The sequence below is a fragment of the Falco rusticolus genome, chromosome 7, assembly GCF_015220075.1.
Source record: "Falco rusticolus isolate bFalRus1 chromosome 7, bFalRus1.pri, whole genome shotgun sequence".
NCBI lineage: Eukaryota > Metazoa > Chordata > Aves > Falconiformes > Falconidae > Falco > Falco rusticolus.
The window spans coordinates 18,553,249-18,572,704 of record NC_051193.1 but is presented as its reverse complement, the minus strand read 5'-3'; the positions used below and the strand labels follow the sequence as shown (position 1 = coordinate 18,572,704).

The following is a 19,456-nucleotide window of genomic DNA, read 5'->3' as shown; positions in this document are numbered from 1 at the left end:
CCAAAATATATGTTAAGGATGCACAGTGAGAAGATGCCTAGCAAAATATAAAAGCAACATCCCTATTGTAATAATCTCTCATAACATTTGTATGTCATGTCCTTAATGAATGTGTAATGTTAGAAGGCGAATGTGGTACCATTCAACCTTTTCCTGTACTCACGGTTGTATTTACCACTGCAATTGGATCTAACTTCAAACTTCACCTTGCTGTCAGTGGGGATTTACACAAGATGACCTCCAAAAGTTCCTTCCCACTGCAATTACTCTATAGCTTAATAGCATTGGGTCCAGATTTAGTTTACCTTTTAGCAAATCCATATATAGCATTCTATGAAAAAACTAATCTAATGGAATTAACTTAAAAACAGGCCAAGTCATGAAACAGAGGGAAAATCTCAGTAGCTGGCTCTTTCAGGGTTAACGTCTTCATTGGCATTGCCTGCTAGTTTAAACTCTGATCTTCCCATTCCTGGGTAAAATGGATATTTCCATTGAGTCCAATATTAATTATACATCTGAGTGTGAAGGAACTGATTTTATAAGCAGGCCTTACAAAACTGTAAAGTGACTGTGAACCACAGGAGTTTCAAGGGAAATATTTAATTTGAAACCAACATTTAAAAATCGCATGGTGATTCAGATCACCAGAAGCTGGATTAATTGATATAATCCAAATTCTGAAACTATAAATACTGGACTTATGAATGAATAGAGCTCTGAAATATATACCTGACTAAAGATGGTTACGAAGAAAAAGCAAAAAGTTGATAGACTGCGATGTGTAAGGGTCTACATGGAGATACTATAGAGCTATAGAGTCCAACAATAGGCACAGGTGAAAGCAGAGCAACAGCCGGTGACATAAAACAAAAGTTAAACTGGTTCAGATGAGAGGTAAGGAACAAATTTTAAACACTGAGGAGAAGGAACCTTAGATTGCAGTGAACTTTCCATAATTTGAGGTAGTTAAATCAAACTACTACTCTAGTGACTATGTATTGGTTAAATTGGGAGGTATGGACCTCTATAAAAACTGCAGAAGGTCAAAATGAATGATCGTAATTGTCTCTTGTGGCCACAGCACCTGCAAATGTGTAGTGCTCAGCATAACGTTGTATCCCAAGCCTCCTGAGGTTTTCTGAAGGTGACACAAAACTCCTAATTCATGGGTCATGCAAAATACCTGCCCTTTGTATTGTGGCAAATTTCAGATAGAAACAAAGACTCAAGTGCAAAACAGTCAAACAGTTAAATTTTAATTTGAGGATCAAATGAAGAACTCAATAGCAACCTTGCTTGGCACAAATTTCCTTGTGATCTGACAGAACCAATCTGAACCACCCAAAGCTCCCAGAGATAACAGTTTGTCAATTTCCCATCTCAAAGGCAGTACGATAATTGAAAGCTTCCAGATATATCACATGGAAATCAAACTTGCAGCAAACATCAAACTTCATGATAAAGGCCTAAGCCTAATTCCATTGAAGTCAACGACAAAACCCGGCAGCTTTCAATAGAAGCTGGGTGAGGCTCAAGGTGAAAACCAACTCTGAGAACAGTTATAATCAACTCAGTCCCCAGTAAGGACAGAATAAATGTGAGAGGATTCTTTGCAAGTGGTGCCTGGGTTGAGAATTCACAAAGAGTGAGTTGCAAGGATCTCTGACACTGAGCACTTGAAGGGACTTTTGCAGAAGCTGACAGCATTTGGCAAGGTCGCCGTGTCCCAGTTAGCACGGCGTTACCATGCCCAGCTGAGAACTTACATGGAACCTGACAGCAGTTACCCTCTTTATTTAGCCTTGAGCTATCTACGGGCTGGCAACACAAGCTGCAGCCAAACTGTTGTACTGGAAGGTAAACACACAGAGTGTGGCTGATGAACCAATCAATAAAATGAGAAGGCAGCTAGGGGGGCAACAACTTTACCTTTGTTTTCTAAACAAGTGTAAGGACTACAAAATGTACAATGCCAAATCTATGGCATGTCCAGTGCAAGACATGAGAGAGGCAGGGAAGGTGGCTGCAGCTAGAACGTGATTCACGCTCAGATCAACGAAGAGTCACTACACTGGATACATGTGGACCAGTTGCAGATAAACACTCAATATACCTGTAAACCAGTTCTATGCTACTGGAGCTATGTCCCAGCAGCACTGTCATTTACACAGGCAGAAACCAAGCAGCTTTCCCAAGGAACTTCCCTTCTGTTTTTCAGAGCACAAAGGAAATCGATGGGAGACCTGTTTGGCGTTCCTAATCATCAATGACGTGTTTTATAGAGATCTGCTTCCGTAAAGACCTCTGTGCTGGGTGAAATACAAGCAGAGAGGAAAAAACAAATTTTCTCCAATTCCTTTGTTAAAAAAGGTAAGGAGAAGGCCCCAGAATAATAATCACTCCTTCCTCTCCTTTACAGATGAGGTTAAGGCAGACAGAAATGAAAGGACTCACCACGGTTATGCCACAGTCAGGAATTAAACTCAGAGCTTCTGAATCCAACTCCAGTGCCTGAACCACACATTCATTTTCTTCTCTACATTCCCCAACAGTGTTAGGCCATGTGGCCACTATTGGTGAAATGAAAAACAGGTGCAGATCCATGAACAGATGGGAGACCAGCCCTGGCTGATCTCTGGAGGATAATACAGCATTGTTTTCCAGCAAAGAGGATTCCAAAGAACCACAGAGGCAGCACCCCTGCCCTAAAACTGAAGCTGCTCTGCCTCACACTAAATGTTATCTCTACCAGCCCAGCAAGTGGGAGTTCTGAGGCATGGCCTGTTGTCTGTCAGCAAAGGACACTGTCTTACTGACCTCTCAGACTTGCAATATTGACATCTCTGTTTTTCAGGCATGCATATAAAGATCATAGAAGGCTAATTGAAATTCCATTCTTTGCTGTAACTGCAGCCAGTGTTTCTACGTTGCTGAAACATGAAATTTCTTCCCTTGAGTAGACAATTTTGAAATGTCTAACCCTCAAAAAATGCTATTAATCATGTGCAGAATCTTTCTCTGGGAAAATCACTAGTGGTACGGGACAAATCAGCCAGGTAAGATGAATAATGTATTTATTCTGGATCCATAAGGACAGATCTACTTTTGATTTCCAGTTCATGGGGAGCTGATGGCTTACTCCACAATACTCCATACATTGTTAAACAAAGAACTTGGACGGCATTCCAAGTGGGAGAGTGATAGTAGATAACGAACAGGGCGATTGCCTGGTCCTTGCACAGGATGAAGTGCTAGCTTGCAAAATACTTCCCTGCCTTGTGTGACCCACGGTTATAGTCCCTGCATGGTACAAGACACATTTTCCCTCCGTGTGTGATCCGACGTATCAGCCAGGAGTATTAGAGAAGACATGGCAATCCTCAGTTTCCAAAGATCCACAGAGCACACATCAGACCCAAGAGGATAGCACATGCAAGAGGACAGGGTATGTTTCATAGAATCATAGACTAGTTGGGGTTGGAAGGGACCTCCAAAGGTCATCTAGTCCAACCGCCCTGCCATGGGCAGGAACATCTTCAACTAGAACAGGTTGCTCAGAGCCCCATCCAACCTGACCTTCAATGTTTCCAGGGATGGGACATCTACCACTTCTCTGGGCAACCTGTGCCGGTGTTTCACCACCCTCACTGTAAAAATTTCTTCCTTATATCTAGTGGGAATCTACCCGATTTGAGTTTAAAACCAGTACCCCTTGTTCTATCACAACAGGCCCTACTAACCTTTCATCTTAGATACCACTGGTTCCAGCCTTCTCTTAGGTTGCTTCTTGCAAAAACACTCGTTTAGTGCTGTGTTTGAGAGAGGTTAGTTGCCCTTGCTAAAGCTGCTTTTACAGCAAAAACGCATGTTCACTTGTGCTAAGAAACTCAAACCCTCACAGTTTCCTTAGACTCATTTGAACTGGGGGCATAAAACCTGATTTGCAACAGTAGGCCAAAACCACACTGCTAACATACGTGTATTCTGCTCGTGCTAAAACTGCAAAGCAGATTGGTTGGGAAAATCTATCTCGTCCGCGTTATAGTCAGGTTTTGAAGGAAAACATTCTCCACAGATGACGCTAACAGAATTTAAGAGCAAAGATGTCCCAGGACACTGGGAATCTCAAACTGCTTGGCCTCAGTTTCTCTGATTTGCTCTTCTCAGCTTCGTGTATGCTCTTTGAGAGACAAAAAAGAGCATTTCCTTAATTTTGAGCTTGGATTTCTTTTCCAGCTGAACACTCACAAAAGCAGCTGGGCCCAGAGGTGGAATGTTCCAAACCCCCATTTGGATCCCAGTATGTACGTTATGGAGTCAGTTGTGGCACCACTTCATAGAGAACAGACAATGAGTTTTGGATCTTGTAAGTACCTTTCCTCCCTGCAAATAAGTTCCCTTCCCCCATTCTTTTGGAAACATCTCATTCTGTATTGGAAACAGAGGATGTAATTTATTTTTATCGCCTTCCCTGTCAAACTGGCCAACTGCCACAGGGTTCTGCTTTCAGATGTAGCAAGATGCAGGAGAATCACAATGAAGAACCATTCATTTCAGTGGCTCCTCCTCTGTTTCCTTATCTTATTTTGAGGCTACCTACTGTGTTATCTTATCACTCTTTCTAATCCTGCAAAAATTCTCTGCAACTTGACCCCTCCACAGAAAGAGCTGACCTGCTTAGACCTCCCTGCTTCTCTGCTCCTGCTCCCTTCCTCCCGGAGCAAGTTGCTGCTTCATCTGTTACTTTCGGACTCCTTTTTCATGGCCTATTTCCCCCCTTCACTCCTTTTCCTAGTTCATTACACTGCATTACATTTCCTAGCTGAATGTACATACAGCTGTGTGGCCTCCTTGGGGTATGCTTAATTTCTCACTGTCCGGCCTGCCCTTTGATGTCTGCTGAAGAAGGATACATCTTCTTTTCCATCTCTTCACATGTGCCTATTAATTACTTTCTTCAGAGAGACTGTTTACTGACTATCACTCTGTTTACAGTTGAATACAGCTAAACATTTGGTCTTCACAGTTCCCTCTCTTCTACGCCACCCACCCAGTTTCTTCCCAATTGTTGCAAAATAGATGTCTCCAAATCTCTTTATAAAGTCACAGATGCAACGTACTTACGTCCCCACACCCAGCCTCCTGCTTTCGAACACTGTTTTTGCTTCACTCACAGAGACATAAAGAAAGACTTGATAGGGGTATTTTTGTCTAATTCTCTAGAAAAATGAAGCAGTCAGTGAGGCTTAACCATTTGACCTTTCTGTTGCACATATTCTTACCTTGGGTACTGTAGAAACCCCAGAAATATCTGTAAGCATCAGGCTTCTGACCTGCGAAGAAATGAAATGAACTCAAGTATGAAGCATGGAAATATGCCCACTGAAATGAGAAGGGCTGTCCTATACATAAACTGCATATGCCTTTGTGGCATCAAGGGCCTTTGGGCAGAGGGAATTGTAGTAGGCTGTGGGGGATGAGAATTACTCTATGTGCAGAAGAGAAGAATTATATGGTTATAATGCAGCAATCCAGATCTAAGATGAAAATTCTTTCAGATGTCCTTCTCATTCCATATGGAGCTTAAAATATTACAAAATAATATGAAATAAATTTAAAACAAATGTGAGCTAAATTATGTTTTTTCCAATGAACAGATTATTGTCAATTTTTTGCCTTAAGACAGTATTTGGGAGAAGGAAGCAGATACCTCAAAGAGTTTAGGAATTGATTTATGACAAGGTGTATGAAGCTCACCAAGCGTGAGCCTGAGCAGGAAGGTGAGATGAAGGCTGTCAGTAAGAGGGTCGTGCACTTGCACGATTCAACAGTGGAACAACCTGACTACCCCAAACCGTTCCATTTGTGTTTTGGCATGGCATCCCTGTCTGTACAATTAGAGATGGTACACTTCCCATGGGTAAGCCTGCCTGCTGCTTTCCGATTTCAGCTCCTGTTTTTAGTGCTTATTACTTTACAGATTTTAACCATAGGAACAAGTGTTCCATGCTGAGAATTTGGGCTGAAATCTTTTAAGACTTTTAGCAAGACTTTCCAATAATTTGATTAAGAAGAACTGCTGGTTTGTGCATATTCCTTTTTTGTTACTATTACTGAGAAATTTTACTGCCCATAAATTTACTGCTCACAAAGTAGAATGATAATAGAGTCTGATAGGTGTTTGTAGGTTCTTGTGTCAGGAATGTTCCTTTTCATTGAAAATTACCTTTAAAAGGTACTGGTTTAATAAGCATATGTTCAATATAGGCTTATTAGATTTGGGTTGAATAAGACTTCCCTCGTAATTACTCCTTCCAGCCCTGAAGGTGAGCATAGTGCTGTGTGCTGGAATGGAGAAGGACTCGGACTTGCTCTGTCTTCTCCTGTCCCACTGCTCTTCTGGCTGCTGAGGAGGAGGCAGCCGCCTCTTCACCCAGGTGAGGCAGCCCCCTCCCTGGGCCTGGGAGGAGCAGAAGCCGGAATGCACCAGGCTGGGAGGGAAGGATCAGACCCAGAGCTGCAAGCCCGAAGGGACAACCCCTCAAGGACGGGCAAAGGATCAGGCAAGAAGTGGCCCAGGTAAGTGAGGCAAGAAGTGTCCCTGACACTTACCTGTGGATGCTGGAAGGGACCTAGCATTGTTGAATCTCACCATCGCTCTTCACACTGGAGCAGTAAACCTGCACCACACTCATCATTCTGTTAGTTAATTAGCAGAGGCACATACCTGGAAACTAAGTTTTAGGCTGGCTTATAACCGATACAGTTTGGAGGACGTATCTCGTGCAACAAAAACTGAGGTGGGGCAGGGTGGGGACAAGGGAGGGAGGAAGTCCAGGAAGCTCTGTGGAAGCACCTGCAGACAGCTCAGTTCACATAGCCTTCCAGCTGGAAAGTCAGCGGTTACAGAAACAGTCGGATTAACCACGGTGTCATTGTGGTTGTTTTTCGCCAGTTATCCTGGATATGCATAATAGCCACACCAGAAAGACAGACAGTGAACCTTGACGGACACACGTCAGTTTGGGTTTCATTCACACTCTTTTCCTTGGTACTTCTGTAAATGCAGAATCTGTCTTTATATCAAAAAACTTTATAAGGAAAGCTTTAATGACACATTTGTAATACTTTATATAACAGGATAATGACCACCAGCTGGCTACCGATAATAGCAGGCACTAATTTATATTGGGTTACTACCGTCACATTCTGTCACTTATTTTTTTGTTTTTAGCATTCTTGTCCTCTTGTGTTTTACGGTGCTCACATTTACTATTCTTGCATGCTAGGAAAGGAATAAGCATTTAAAAAGCTTTTTGTTTAATTACACTTTCAGCTATTATTTAGTCATGTAAACAAGTTAAATGGACATTTAATTAAGTGTTAACCTTTTAAAAGGGTAAATTGGAAACAGAGCCCATCGGCTTAAAACCGATATTGCGTGCATTTATCTTAATTAGTCAGGTAGTGTTAGGGATTAATGTACTTTAGCTGTTATATTCATGATCAGATACATTAGCATTTATGTCTCTGTAGCATACAGAAGACCTGTTAAGATGTGAGCTCTCTTCTGCTAGGTACTGTACAAAGTGTATCTGTAAGACTCCCTTCCTTCCTTTGTCACCTTTAAAAGGCAATACTGATACCCTCTTCAGCTTTTGTACGTGTGAACCGACCATTCTGATGACAATCGAAAACATGATCCAAAAATTTCCCCTACCTTATCATTTTATATTTATATAATAGAAGATTTCTCTCCTATAGAGCAAGTTTCGGTACTTTCAGATGGGGATTTTGCATTCTAGCACACTGAGGTTCTAGTCTGGGTGAATGATGCCGATACAATAAATACTAAGCCCACAAATGCCCCAAAGAACTCACCTGATTTTGAAAGCAGTTATTTCAGCAGTCAGAGAGAAATGTTTGAGAGTAGTCTGGAGCACCTAATCTGGTTGTGCAGCAAATAATGGGCTATTTGGTGTCTTTCCAATAAATACACAAACTAGGACTAGTGATTAATTTGCTTCTGTGATAAGCGAATGCTTCTGATCATCTCTGCCCATTCATGGGTGCTGGAGAGTAAAACGTGGAGCAATTACTCCTCAGACATCTCATTCTACAGATGAGTGTTGGACTTATTTTTATAGTGATTGCTACAGACTTACTTTCATGAAATTTCTTTAGTTGTACTTGAATACAGAAGCCTGACCTTCTACAATTGCACCACAAGTGCTTCTGTTGCCTTTTTGCATCCTGGACACAGAGGATGTGCATTTAATGCGACATTGTGTCAGATGAGTATAAGGAACCACTTAACTTACTTGTATATAAATAAGAAATCCAGCAAAGTAGTAAATCAGTCTGTTCTGGCATTTCCAAGAGTCTTCCCTTAGCCATTAAACCACAGCAAAGGAGGGCAGAAAAAGCCTCAGCACAAAAATAAGAAAGTAGGGCCAAAAATCTGCATTACTAAGTTAGCAAGATACTGGTGTGTTTGTATGTACAAGAGTTTAATATCACGTCCATTCACTTTGAATAATTTCCTCCTGGATTTTTCTTTTTAAAAGAGCTGAACTGTTTAATTTTCCAAAACAGATGTAACTTAGTATGTTATTCCGAGCTTTGATGGAAAGAAAGAGCTTCGTCTGTAGGATCGGCATAGGTTTCTCATGGTTTTCTGAAGTCCACGTCTAACATAAGACTGAATTTTGAATTTGAATATTGTAAATTATTATCTGTTCAACCACAGTTGGCAGCAGTTACTGTTCTGACTGATAGTTCATATTTAATTCCTTTGGCCTCTGATAATGTTAAAAACACAGCAGGTCTCTCCTGAAAATGCAAAAGCCTTGCCATTCTTGTTTCTCTAGTTTACCTGAAATAACCAGAATTCCAAGTATTTAGCTCAGCCACTGACTTTCTAACAGATCTGCCCTCCAGGATCAGTTATGATCAACATTTTAAGAGATTTTAATGTCACTTGGTATTGGTATAATTTTTTATGACTTTTTTTTTTTAATCAGTTGTTATTTAACAGATGTTAATTGCATCAAAACATTTGAAATGTCAGGATTAGGAGAGAATTGAAAGGAATCCTGTTTACAGCCCAGACACACGCAGGTTGGAGCAGCCCAGGGCCAACACAAACACTGCCAGGTGACTGCCACCAAGCAGCTGCACCAGCTGCGCTCTCGTGCTGCACACACAGGCTGCTGCTTGCGGGACCGGTTGTATATTCGTGCCTTAAGTTGGGAATAAACTCCCAGTATTGTGCAACGGCATCCAGGCTGGTAGCCGGATGAACTCCAGCAAACCAGTACAAACCGCGTCCCCTCCGCCCCCCACACACGGCCCCCGCCGGAGCTGGCTCCGGCAGCACAAACCTGGCAGGCAGAGCAGGGCGGGTTGTAGCACCCCCCCATTAGCACCAGTTCCCCCCTTCCCGGGGAACCGCTCCCTCGCTGTGCTGGGCAGGCGAGCAGCAGGAAGGCAGGAGCCAGGGCTGAGGCTCTCCCCAGGGATGCAACCCTCCACCCCCGGCCTGCGACACTGCGGCTCGCGTGGCCACATGGTGTCTGCACGGAGGTGCCAGCTTGCCTGCTCACTCCTGCTGGGCCGCCTTGAACCCCACTCTTGAACGGCTGCCAGGCTTCCAAACTGGGGCGCTTCCTTCCTCTTACAGGACACCGTGGTACCCACAGGTTGGGTACATTAGCAAGTGTGAGGTATCGGTGTCACAAACCAAAACCAAAGTTTACCGTCCAGTATCTAGGTCATCTTTTACAGACTGTTGCATTTTATTTTTGTTCTGCAATCATTTCCAGATGCCGACAGGGAAAATGTTAATGTTGATTAATTCTTGGGAAAATGTTAACTCTTCTATAAAGAATCCAGACTCAGCTTTTAGTAACAGCATCTAGTCAGTGCCGGAGGAAAAGGTGGAGTCCATTTTAAGCCTTTCCCAATGCTTCAGATTTACGGTAAAGCTTTCCTACGGGATTCCAAATGCTCATTCTAGCAGAATTGTATTTAACAAAGGTATCCTAACATGCATCCCTTCCATTGGAAAACAGAAAAGAAAAAAAGATTAAGGAGCTGTGGTCTGAAAGTACCTGGAGACAGGACAGAAGCCTGGTGAAGGAAGGATGAAGAAGGGGAAAATGCCATTTTTACTCTCTCTGAAAGAAGTGACTAACTTGTAGCAGGTCTTTGTTCAGAAAAGGGGAGAGGAGTGACGATGCAAGCTCAAAGGCTGGATTTAGAATTATTACTGAATTAAGTATGTGTGCTGGGGAAGGCAGCAGGGCATCTCTTCCACTGCTGCTATTAAAGACATACTTACACCAGCTGAGTGTCACCTCCCCTCTTAGAGATTTGCCTGTGCTAAAAGCGCCAGCACATCAGCAACACTTGGCCGTATATGCACCCTGACAAGTCTTCTACAACGTAAACTAGATCACAACATCGTTACGTTTTCTAAGGTTACGAAGGACAGTCCAGGAGCTGGACGCGGCAGCCACACTGCCTGACACACACCACATCCAAACACCCTCAGCTCTCCGTTTGCTTTGGTCTTTGATGTGCTTTTCTGACTAACATTTATTTATTTAGAGAAGAGTTGGAAAAACCCAAGCTTCTGCAAAGTCTGCTTGTTACTGGAGGGTTTTGGCTTGAACAGTTGTGCATAAAGACATCACCGCTCTCTGTGTACGCCATGGACACTGTACACCTTTTTCTTTTGTTAACACTCCCAGAAAGAAAAGTTGTAATGTGAAGAAAGCTTAAGCTACAGACCTTTCCCCCTCCTCTTTCGTTCACAAGACCTACACAGAATGCCCTCATCAACTCGGAACCAACTCGGCACTGAACTGCAACGCACAAAAGGGGCTCAGATCCCAGAAACTGATCTCGAGGGGCAAAGTAAAGGAGCGAGATGCAGCGGGAGGCAGGTGCCCACGGGGTCAGCTGCTGCTCCGTTTGCTGTTTGCCTGGGCAATCCCCGTCCTGCGCTGCGGCAAGCACAGGGCAGGCACCACTCCTCCTCCGTGCGCCGGCCACTGCGGTACTGGCTTCACGGGGAGCAGCAACGCTTCTTGTGCCTGCAACTGACGCTGCGTGCCTCGAGCGTACGTGCGGTTTTATTCAGATAAAGGCAGCAGCTAGTTTTGCTGGTGTTTTTGAAGCCACACACTACCTACGAGGAGAGAGAAATTTAAAAAACTCACTGATTTACCATGTTAAAAAAAGATGGCACATTTATTGCTACATAAATGTTATATACATAGTGTTTTCTGTTACATTGACAGAAATTGTTTTGAACTTCTTGCTGCTGGTTGGAAAGGTTTATCAGCAATACCTTGAAATTTGACACAGGGTACAAATCTGCAATAAACCAACAATGGAAACTGGAGAACAAGATGAGAAGCAATTCATCTCGGACAATTAGCTCTTACAATACTCCATAGGTACTACACGGTATGCTAGAACCCTACTATGGTCTTACAATGCTATTGTAAATTTCTGATATTAATGAACAGGTTATGGTAAATAACCCTACATTTTTACTACCTAATATAGTAAAATAAAGTAAGAAACTTTTTACTGAAAACTTTTTCGATTTCAAAAATCTAGAAAGAGTAATATTTAGAATTCAAGAAATTTTCTTACAAGATTATTGTATAAAAGACTAGCTACAGTGAAAAATAAGCCAAATGTTTTTTTCTTTCTATTTTATGAAGGAAAGCTTCTGGGCATACTGCAAAGTCTAATATAGCCAAAAAGACAACAAGCTTAGAAGGAAAAAGGCCAGGCAGTGGCACGTGATCACTTTCACACGTCATAAGCAACAAATTTGTTTAGCTGATAAACACTGAAATGAAGAACAAGGCCACAGATATAATCAGGTGTTATTTGATGATATATGCAAATTAAAGTAATAGAAATGAGTCCACTAATTCCACAAACTGTTTTGTTAGGAACCACCCAAAACATGAGCTTAAATTCATTAGTTTAAGAACCCATCTTTTGTTCTTTCAAATTAAACTACCTCATAAAAATTACTGGTTTGTTCCTGTTTTGCGTGTGAACCGATTGCCAGTGATGAAAGATGCACTATATGAACAATCGCTCAGACAACCTTGGCTTCGGGAATTTCCTCCCATGGTCGTTGCAGTGGAAGACAGTTGCCATGGAAGTTCAAAGGGATTTTAACCATTTCAACACACCTGTGACAAAGGAATACTGATGGACACTGTTCTGGTGGAGAAACATTGAAAGGTTTAATGCTAATATGGCTTGGGAGGGGTCATCCGTTTGCATTTGACTCACGCTGTTGGGTTTTTCTCCACTGACAAGCCACACAAAAATGACAAGATAATTAATGTATACAGTAAGGAAAAACTGGTGACCATTGCTCTTATATTCCATTACATAAGTAAGCCCACCATACTGGTGGTTATATCATCACACTACCTGCCACGGTGAATTTAGGATTTTACTATTCACCAAAATTACAGCCTGAAAAAAAATCTCCTTTGTATTTTAATGCATTTTGTGCTTACGTACAGCTAACACTTTACATGTACTATATGTAGTACTTACTGCTCGGAAAACAAAGCAACTCTAACAAAGTAGATTCTCCCCACCCAATTTACACTTCACGTTACAAGCTTTACTATGAAGCCTAGAAGCCTAAAAAGGTTTTGTTTATAATTAGAAAAAAAAAATGTTTGAGGAAAGCCTGAGGGAAAATAAAAATCACTTTTCAAATCCAAGAAACGTTATGGTCACAGCGCTGCTCCTGCCTGCAGCCTTCAGGAGGCCTCTCGCCGGGCTTGACGCACGGAGCTCAGTGTGGAAGGGTAACTATGACCATAACTGTTCAGATTACCAGAGACCAAAAATAACATAAAAAAAAGCTATACCAAGGAATAGTTTCCTATTGCATGGAAAACACTAGTCATATGGCAAAAGGAGAGGAAAGGACAACAAAAGACTTTTCCCTTCCTTTTTTAAGACACTAATAGGTATGCTGGGAATGCTACGGGTCGACGACGGTTGTCACTGCTTTGTTCTCTGATGTGAACAGCTTTAGTAAATGCTGGCATCCAGCTGAAATTTTATCAGCTTTTAACATGTTAACTTTTCCCTTTATATGTAGACCTTTACAGTTCCATAACAATAAATAAAATTTGTAGTTACAATGCATTTGTCAATTCAGTTTAGGCACAAGGCAACTTCCACAATGAGTGGAGAGATCACAACAGTCTCTGATTGTGCAGAAGCGACACACTGCTTGCAACAGAATGATATGTTCAGAGTATCCCATGGGCTGAAATTCTGTCTGAAGATCTTGTATCTTCAATCCTGATGCAGGTGTTGACCAGTAGCTTTGATCATAAGATTGCATTTGGGTTTCTTGCTTCAAGTGTTTTCTCCTGTCAGGTTTGTGTCTTCATAGAATCTTAGTTGTCTGTGTCCTTGTGAAGAAAGGTCACCTTCTGTGTATCCTACCAATAATTCTGGAAATCTAGAAAGGAAGTTGGAAGAAAAAAGGAGTATCAGGAAACGAATCAGTAGGAAGCCTATCCTCAGCACTAGAGAACCAGTTTAAACTGTATCTCACAGCATTTTTAGTCTGTTAAGTGCAAAAGAAAAATCACATTGAGAGGCCTGGAAATCCTTCCCAGAGACACTTGGATATGATATACTGCACAGTTCACGCTCTGGAACCTTCTGTTTGGACCCTCTGGATCTGGGAGAACGGATTACCACAGCTCTCAGACCCCCGATTTGTGTTTGACTTGATTCTCTGAAACCAGCAGCAGCCAGTCCCCAGTGCAATCGCTGCTGCTGACGCTGCACCCTGCCGCGCACCTAACGGGCCTGTGCAGCCTTTTCACACCAACGTCACACTTCAGCCACCTTAACGAGTTACTGCTATTAAGAAAGCAAAGATATAATCAACTTTTCAAAGTGGTTCACTGTAATATTATGGCAAGAACTGACTACAGGCTGCTGTAAACCAAGAATTATCTGACTGTTTAGAAGTAGCCTGTTGCTCTGGTATGAAACAAAGGAAGTTCAAAGCGCCCTGTTCCCTGGAAATGGAAACCCGCTTTCTTTATGAAGAAGCTGCCTATAAGGGATGGGGAAAAGGCCCTGACCCAAACAAGGCTTGGTTTAAATGCCATTTCACTGCTTTCTAAGGAACGCTGGGAATAATCAACTTCCACGGGATACACTGGCAAGATGCATGCCTCTACCTGAACCTAAAACAGAAGCAAAAGTCTACATACACAACAACAAAAAACCCTCCCAAACTGTAAAATTTAGTAGAGTGATGGATTAAAATCAGGGGATCCAGCCCAATCTCCCCCTTTTTGAAAGTGGCAACAGTTCTACTGTTTTAGAAGACATGGAATACTCACAAGTTTTTCTTCTCAAAGTCAAGTTTTTCCCAGATACCTAAAAAAACCCAAAAACCCACCAACACGTCCTCGCACCAGAAGACGCAGATTCCCATCAGGCCGCCCCCTCAGCATGTTTTAAATGAACCGCTGGGTATGGGCCTACAGGGGGCTTGTGGAAACACCAATTTAGTGAGCAAAGCAGAAAACGCTGCTTTCCAAACCTGAGCTCTCCGCACTAACACAGACTGTGACTTCAGGTATTTGCCGATCTCTGCTGGGCAAGGGACAGCAGTCAGAATGACTGTCCTTCAGCCAGACAGCAAAGCTCTCGGAGATGAGAAGCCTCTAACTTTTGCATCAGCACTGGGAAACAATATGCGGATTTTTAAATGAACTAATGTGATACTTAGACCATTTAAAGATGGTATAATTCATCTCTATTATAGTTGGCTTATCTAGCAAGCTGTTAACTAATCCTCTGATGTCACGCCAAGAAGGCCACCTGAGCCAAGAGATGTAGCCATTGGCAACAATGCATGGAAACAAAGAGACTTTAACGACAAGTTCTCGGGGTTTTGTTTTATTATAAAACTAAACAAATCTGCATGCTTTTGCTTATGCCGAGAGATCTGAAAGCACTTAGCAGCACAGAGAAGTTTGGTGCCAGTGGCAGCTCAGGAACTAAGAATAAACCGATCTCGTTATCTCCCACATTTTAGCCACTAAAAAGGACAAGAGCCATTCCCCTGCAGACACAGACGTACCTGGCTGGTGTTCACATATGACCCATAGGGTTGGTAGTTTCACTCAGGCCAGGGTGGCTTCCTGGGTGTGGTGTTGGCGGCTCTGCCGATACGGCAGAAACTTTTTCTTCTTCCCTTCTCTTAAGGCAGGCTGCTTTAGGGTTTAGGTTTCGTTCTGTAACGGAAAAATGATTCTTAACATCCCCCACGCTGATACCAAGGGGAATACTGATACATTAACCGCTGGAATAGAAACAGCTACACAGCTTCCCTCTGCTAAGCACTGACGTCCCTGTGTTAAAATGCAGGTGCCTACAGCTGCAGACAAGCACTATGGAAAATCCCACCAGGCATCTCCTAAACCGGTGTTTAAAAAAAGTGAACCCCAGAACAAAACAAACTTTACAGCTGCCTACATACACCTTCAAAGCAGTGCCTCCCTGGTCACCAGAAGTGGCTACAGTGCAAAATGAGAATTGTCTGTAACTTACAATGGACTAACCCAGAGATCTGTGTGTTGTTGGTACGCTGAAGTTGTACCACCCTCACCGACACCACGCTGGTTTCAGTAATGTTACTTTCTTTAAGCATTAGCCCACTGTTGGAACGGGGGAGGTACAATGTTCTAAGTCCATAGTTCCGTTCATACCCTAAAGACTGTGCAATCATCTTGTGCCCTCCTCGCTTAAATCAGAAGAATATGACACAGTCACACAGAGCAGAAGGATTGTTTTTAAAAAAATGTATTTCCTCTCACATCAAAAGCAGTACTTTATAACAGCCAGTTGTGCATTAGCTATCATGATAGTCCCATCAGTATGTTTCCGCTTCCCCAATTAGCTTCAATGGATGTAGATTTGGATCTAGTTTTCAAATAATGAGTTTCTAAAAGTCAGTGGTTTCTGTTCTTCAAAATGCCTTCTCATGAATCAGAATACAAGAGATGTAAATTGCGATGGCCAAAAAGACACACAAAATGCACGTTAATGTATTCTACCACCACATGTTGAATTTTAATCAACGGGTTTGAGGTATTTTTTGAGCTGTCAGTGAATTCTGTTCTGCACTTTAAGATTGCAGATACAATTTTAACCATAAGGAGACGGCCAAAACTGAGCAGAGAGCACAAGCCCTTTCCCTCTAGTGACTGCGGTTTGCTGCCCCCTGTGCCCTTCACACGGGGTAGAATCTACCTAATTTGAGAGACGCAATTTTAGACGGACTTGCTAATTCTGCTTCCACCCAAGTCATTACCGACAGCCTCCTACTGCATTTCCTAAGGATGAGCACTTCCAAAGAGTCTACTGGAAAAAGAAACCCGCTAACTTTTCTTAATCACAGTCGTCTTTGTTTAAATGTAGCTTGCCTTGAAGTTTTAAAGAAGATTTAATTACGTGGAAACTTTGAAAGGCAAGTTAATTCACAGCGATTTAGGAAACAGAAAAATGCCTGCCTACAGTTAGAGCTCAAAATCTGAAATGTTTCGTTTTGAATAGCACCAATCACAAAATGAGCAGCTTCATTACCAGCAGCGAGAGGATATTGTTTATGCAACTCTGTCATATGCTGGTGAAAGCTCCTCCGGGCACCACACAAAGCTCCTCCGGTCAGTCACTTCCAGGAGCAGGTGCAAAGAAAGACGGGTAAGGTAAAACGGGGAACGGCCCCGCTCACGGGAGGCACGGTGTGGTTGTGACAGGCTTCCGCACACACACGAGAAGCAGAAGAAGAGATGGAAATGGGCGGGAGGAAAAGCTCTCAATTTACACTGCTTGGAGAAAAAGATTTCTACCAGACACGTAAGGTTTGGAAGCAAATTCTGACCAAGGCAGAAGTGATTTTATTAATTTTCACACAGAGTTTTCTGTGGATGACAGAATCTGCAAGAGCAGGGAGATAGACTCCGTGCTTTTTAAACATTAAAACCCACACTTGATTAATGGTATTCTGATCTCTTAACACTCAACCTTATCTTCCAGACTATGACAAACATCTTCAGATCAAAACAATTCCCAAGATCAAAGTCTAAGAGACGCTCAAATGGGGCTTTACCATGGCACTAGCTGGTGTCTCATCTGCAGACCAACGAGTTGCTCTGCCTGCCTTGGAAGGCCTACTGCCGGCAGCGTGCGGCTTACTAACAACTGGGTCAGTAAAACTGCCTGCAAACACACCATCTCATCCTTACTACAACGTAGTAAGCTTGCGTTGTTAACTCTGTCACTTTCAATAAATGCTTAACAATTGCTTTGATCTCCTGTGCAAAATGCAAGGAACTAACTAATTAGGAAATGGAAGGAAAAATAAGGTACGCTAAAATACTGACAGCATTCAGTGACATCAGCGATTCAAAGACGTAGTAGTACACTAAGCCAACAGGACCGCTGACATCATCCACATCTGAAAGTCTTTTCCAGTCACTCGCTGCACTTCCATCGGTGAGGCACCGAGGCAGACTGTTAGTCACTAGGCCAGAACAGCGGAACGTGGGGATGCTCACCCATGCGGGTGCCAGCTACACAGAACAGAACTGACCTTCTGTTGGAAGGGACCTGCAGGGATCGCCCAGCCCAGCTGCTGGATCGCTTCAGGGCTGACCAGGTTAAAGTGAGGAGCCTCAGAGCCTCAAAGTGTCTTTGACCCAAGTTTAAAGGGAGATTAAAAATCAACTGTAGCTTCACCAACGCATGAGAACAGAACAGCTGAACTGCACAAAGAATTCTTCCTTCTGCACCTACCAACAGACTGATTCTTTCTCAGAAAAAAGTAAAGGAATCGGGGTAAGAAAATACAGGCAAAACCAGCCCTGATTCAATTAAAGTAGAAGCAGGTTTCCTCCCTCCTCCTCCATCTACGTTTAACCCAAAAACCCAAGTAAGCACTGTTAAATTCACTGCATTTTAATATTTCAATTATCTGGGGTTCATCTTAAAATAGATCTCTTATTTTGGCTAAAGCTTCTGTACTACTAAGTGCTCGTTACCATTCAAAGCAGGACATATCAATATTTTTATAGAAACCTCATATCCACTTTCTCTTCCCCTCTTCCCTCAACCCCTCCCCCTTTTTTCTTTAAAAAAAAGCCATCCTTTGCTTTTCCTGAAGAACCTCAACATTGTTACAGAACAGCAAACACTTTCAGTAACTCGTGCATCTAGTTGTGCAGGTTTCAAGAGACTGACACCATTCCACCAACAAAGCCACCGCACAAACTGCCCCTGCGCGATGACGGGCTACTGACCTCTCACTTGCTGCTCTAGACTGAGGATGACTGCCACAGCCTGGTGAAGAATAAGCAGTTTCGTCTGTGGTTTTTCGCTCTTCAGATGAAGCTGACACATACGGCCAAGTTCTTTAAATGCCTCATTAATATCTCGTACACGCAAACGTTCTCGAGCATTATTTGCCATTCTTCTCTCCTTTTCTCTTTCTATTTTCTGCTCTGGGTTTAAATCCTCATCTTCATTAGTGCTGCTGCAAGAAAGTAAAGATGAAAGCACATTGAAATATCACCGGTGTTTCAAACAAGTGATCCTGCTGCTCATTCAAAATTTTCAAGTTGATGGAAGTTAAACTTCTTCCCACTTAATCTATTCCATACTGAAGCATACTTAGATTAAGTAGCAGTGCTTCTTGCTGTTCCTGCCTTTTCCTGAAAATAAATGTTAAATGGTTTCTGCCTGAAGAATACCCACAGAATATCGTCTACAGATGATGAACATCTCTGGCAAAAGTAGGGGCAACACAATGCCCCTTGAAGTAAAAGATGTGCCCAAGCTACCACTTCACTCGATTACTGATGAATGTTCAAACAGTTAAGACTTCTCAGCCATCCTGTCAGGTGAAGAACAAATCAAACAAGAAGTAGTTTTTAATTTATCAGCTTATATAAAAAGGCATTCAAGTAATTTTCCATTTCACGTGCTTATTAAAAAGTTTTAGCTTTGTTAAAGACTTTATGGCCAATTTTAGAACTTTTTTCTTCTAATACCCAGTGTAGAGCTAAACAGTTATATTTAGAATTCTTGTATCACTTCAAACGATACAAATGGCACCCCTGCTCTACTAAAATTAATAGACTAAAATGCCATTAGACACATGCAACGGTACCAACTCCACCGCCTGTGGCTGCAAAATTCTCATTCTCGTTACCTCTAATTTCAGCACCTGTGCCTCAGGCCTAGCAGGCAGACCCAGAAGCATTTTACCTGGCGTCAGCTCCAGGTTTTTTGTCCGTGGCTTGGGAAAGGACAGAGCGTGTAACGAGGGCATCTGCCTACAGTATTCACCCCAGCCAGT

General features: G+C 42.5%; 1 protein-coding gene and 1 long non-coding RNA gene across 17 annotated transcripts in view; one reads left to right on the top strand and one right to left on the bottom strand.

The window, feature by feature from the left end:
* LOC119151703 overlaps positions 1–12,728 on the top strand; it is a 40,136-nt gene extending 27,408 nt beyond the window's left edge. For 4 of the 5 annotated variants that reach the window (XR_005105510.1, XR_005105512.1, XR_005105511.1 and 1 more), the window contains exons 4-6: positions 2,222–3,448; positions 4,240–4,369; positions 6,322–12,717. This is a non-coding gene — a long non-coding RNA (uncharacterized LOC119151703). Of the gene's footprint in view, positions 1–2,221; positions 3,449–4,239; positions 4,370–6,321 lie in introns of all 5 variants that reach the window. The other variant, XR_005105513.1, reaches the window with a different exon arrangement.
* Positions 11,232–19,456, bottom strand: part of TCF12 (transcription factor 12) — a 173,860-nt gene continuing 165,635 nt past the window's right edge. For 9 of the 12 annotated variants that reach the window (XM_037395904.1, XM_037395902.1, XM_037395905.1 and 6 more), the window contains 3 exons: positions 18,399–18,631; positions 15,179–15,332; positions 11,232–13,531 (listed from right to left, as the gene is read on the bottom strand). In XM_037395904.1, coding sequence (XP_037251801.1) covers positions 15,190–15,332; positions 18,399–18,631 — 376 coding nt within the window. In that variant the 3' untranslated portion in view covers positions 11,232–13,531; positions 15,179–15,189. The remainder of the gene's footprint in view (positions 13,532–15,178; positions 15,333–18,398; positions 18,632–19,456) is intronic. The other 3 variants (XM_037395906.1, XM_037395909.1, XM_037395912.1) reach the window with 1 other exon arrangement.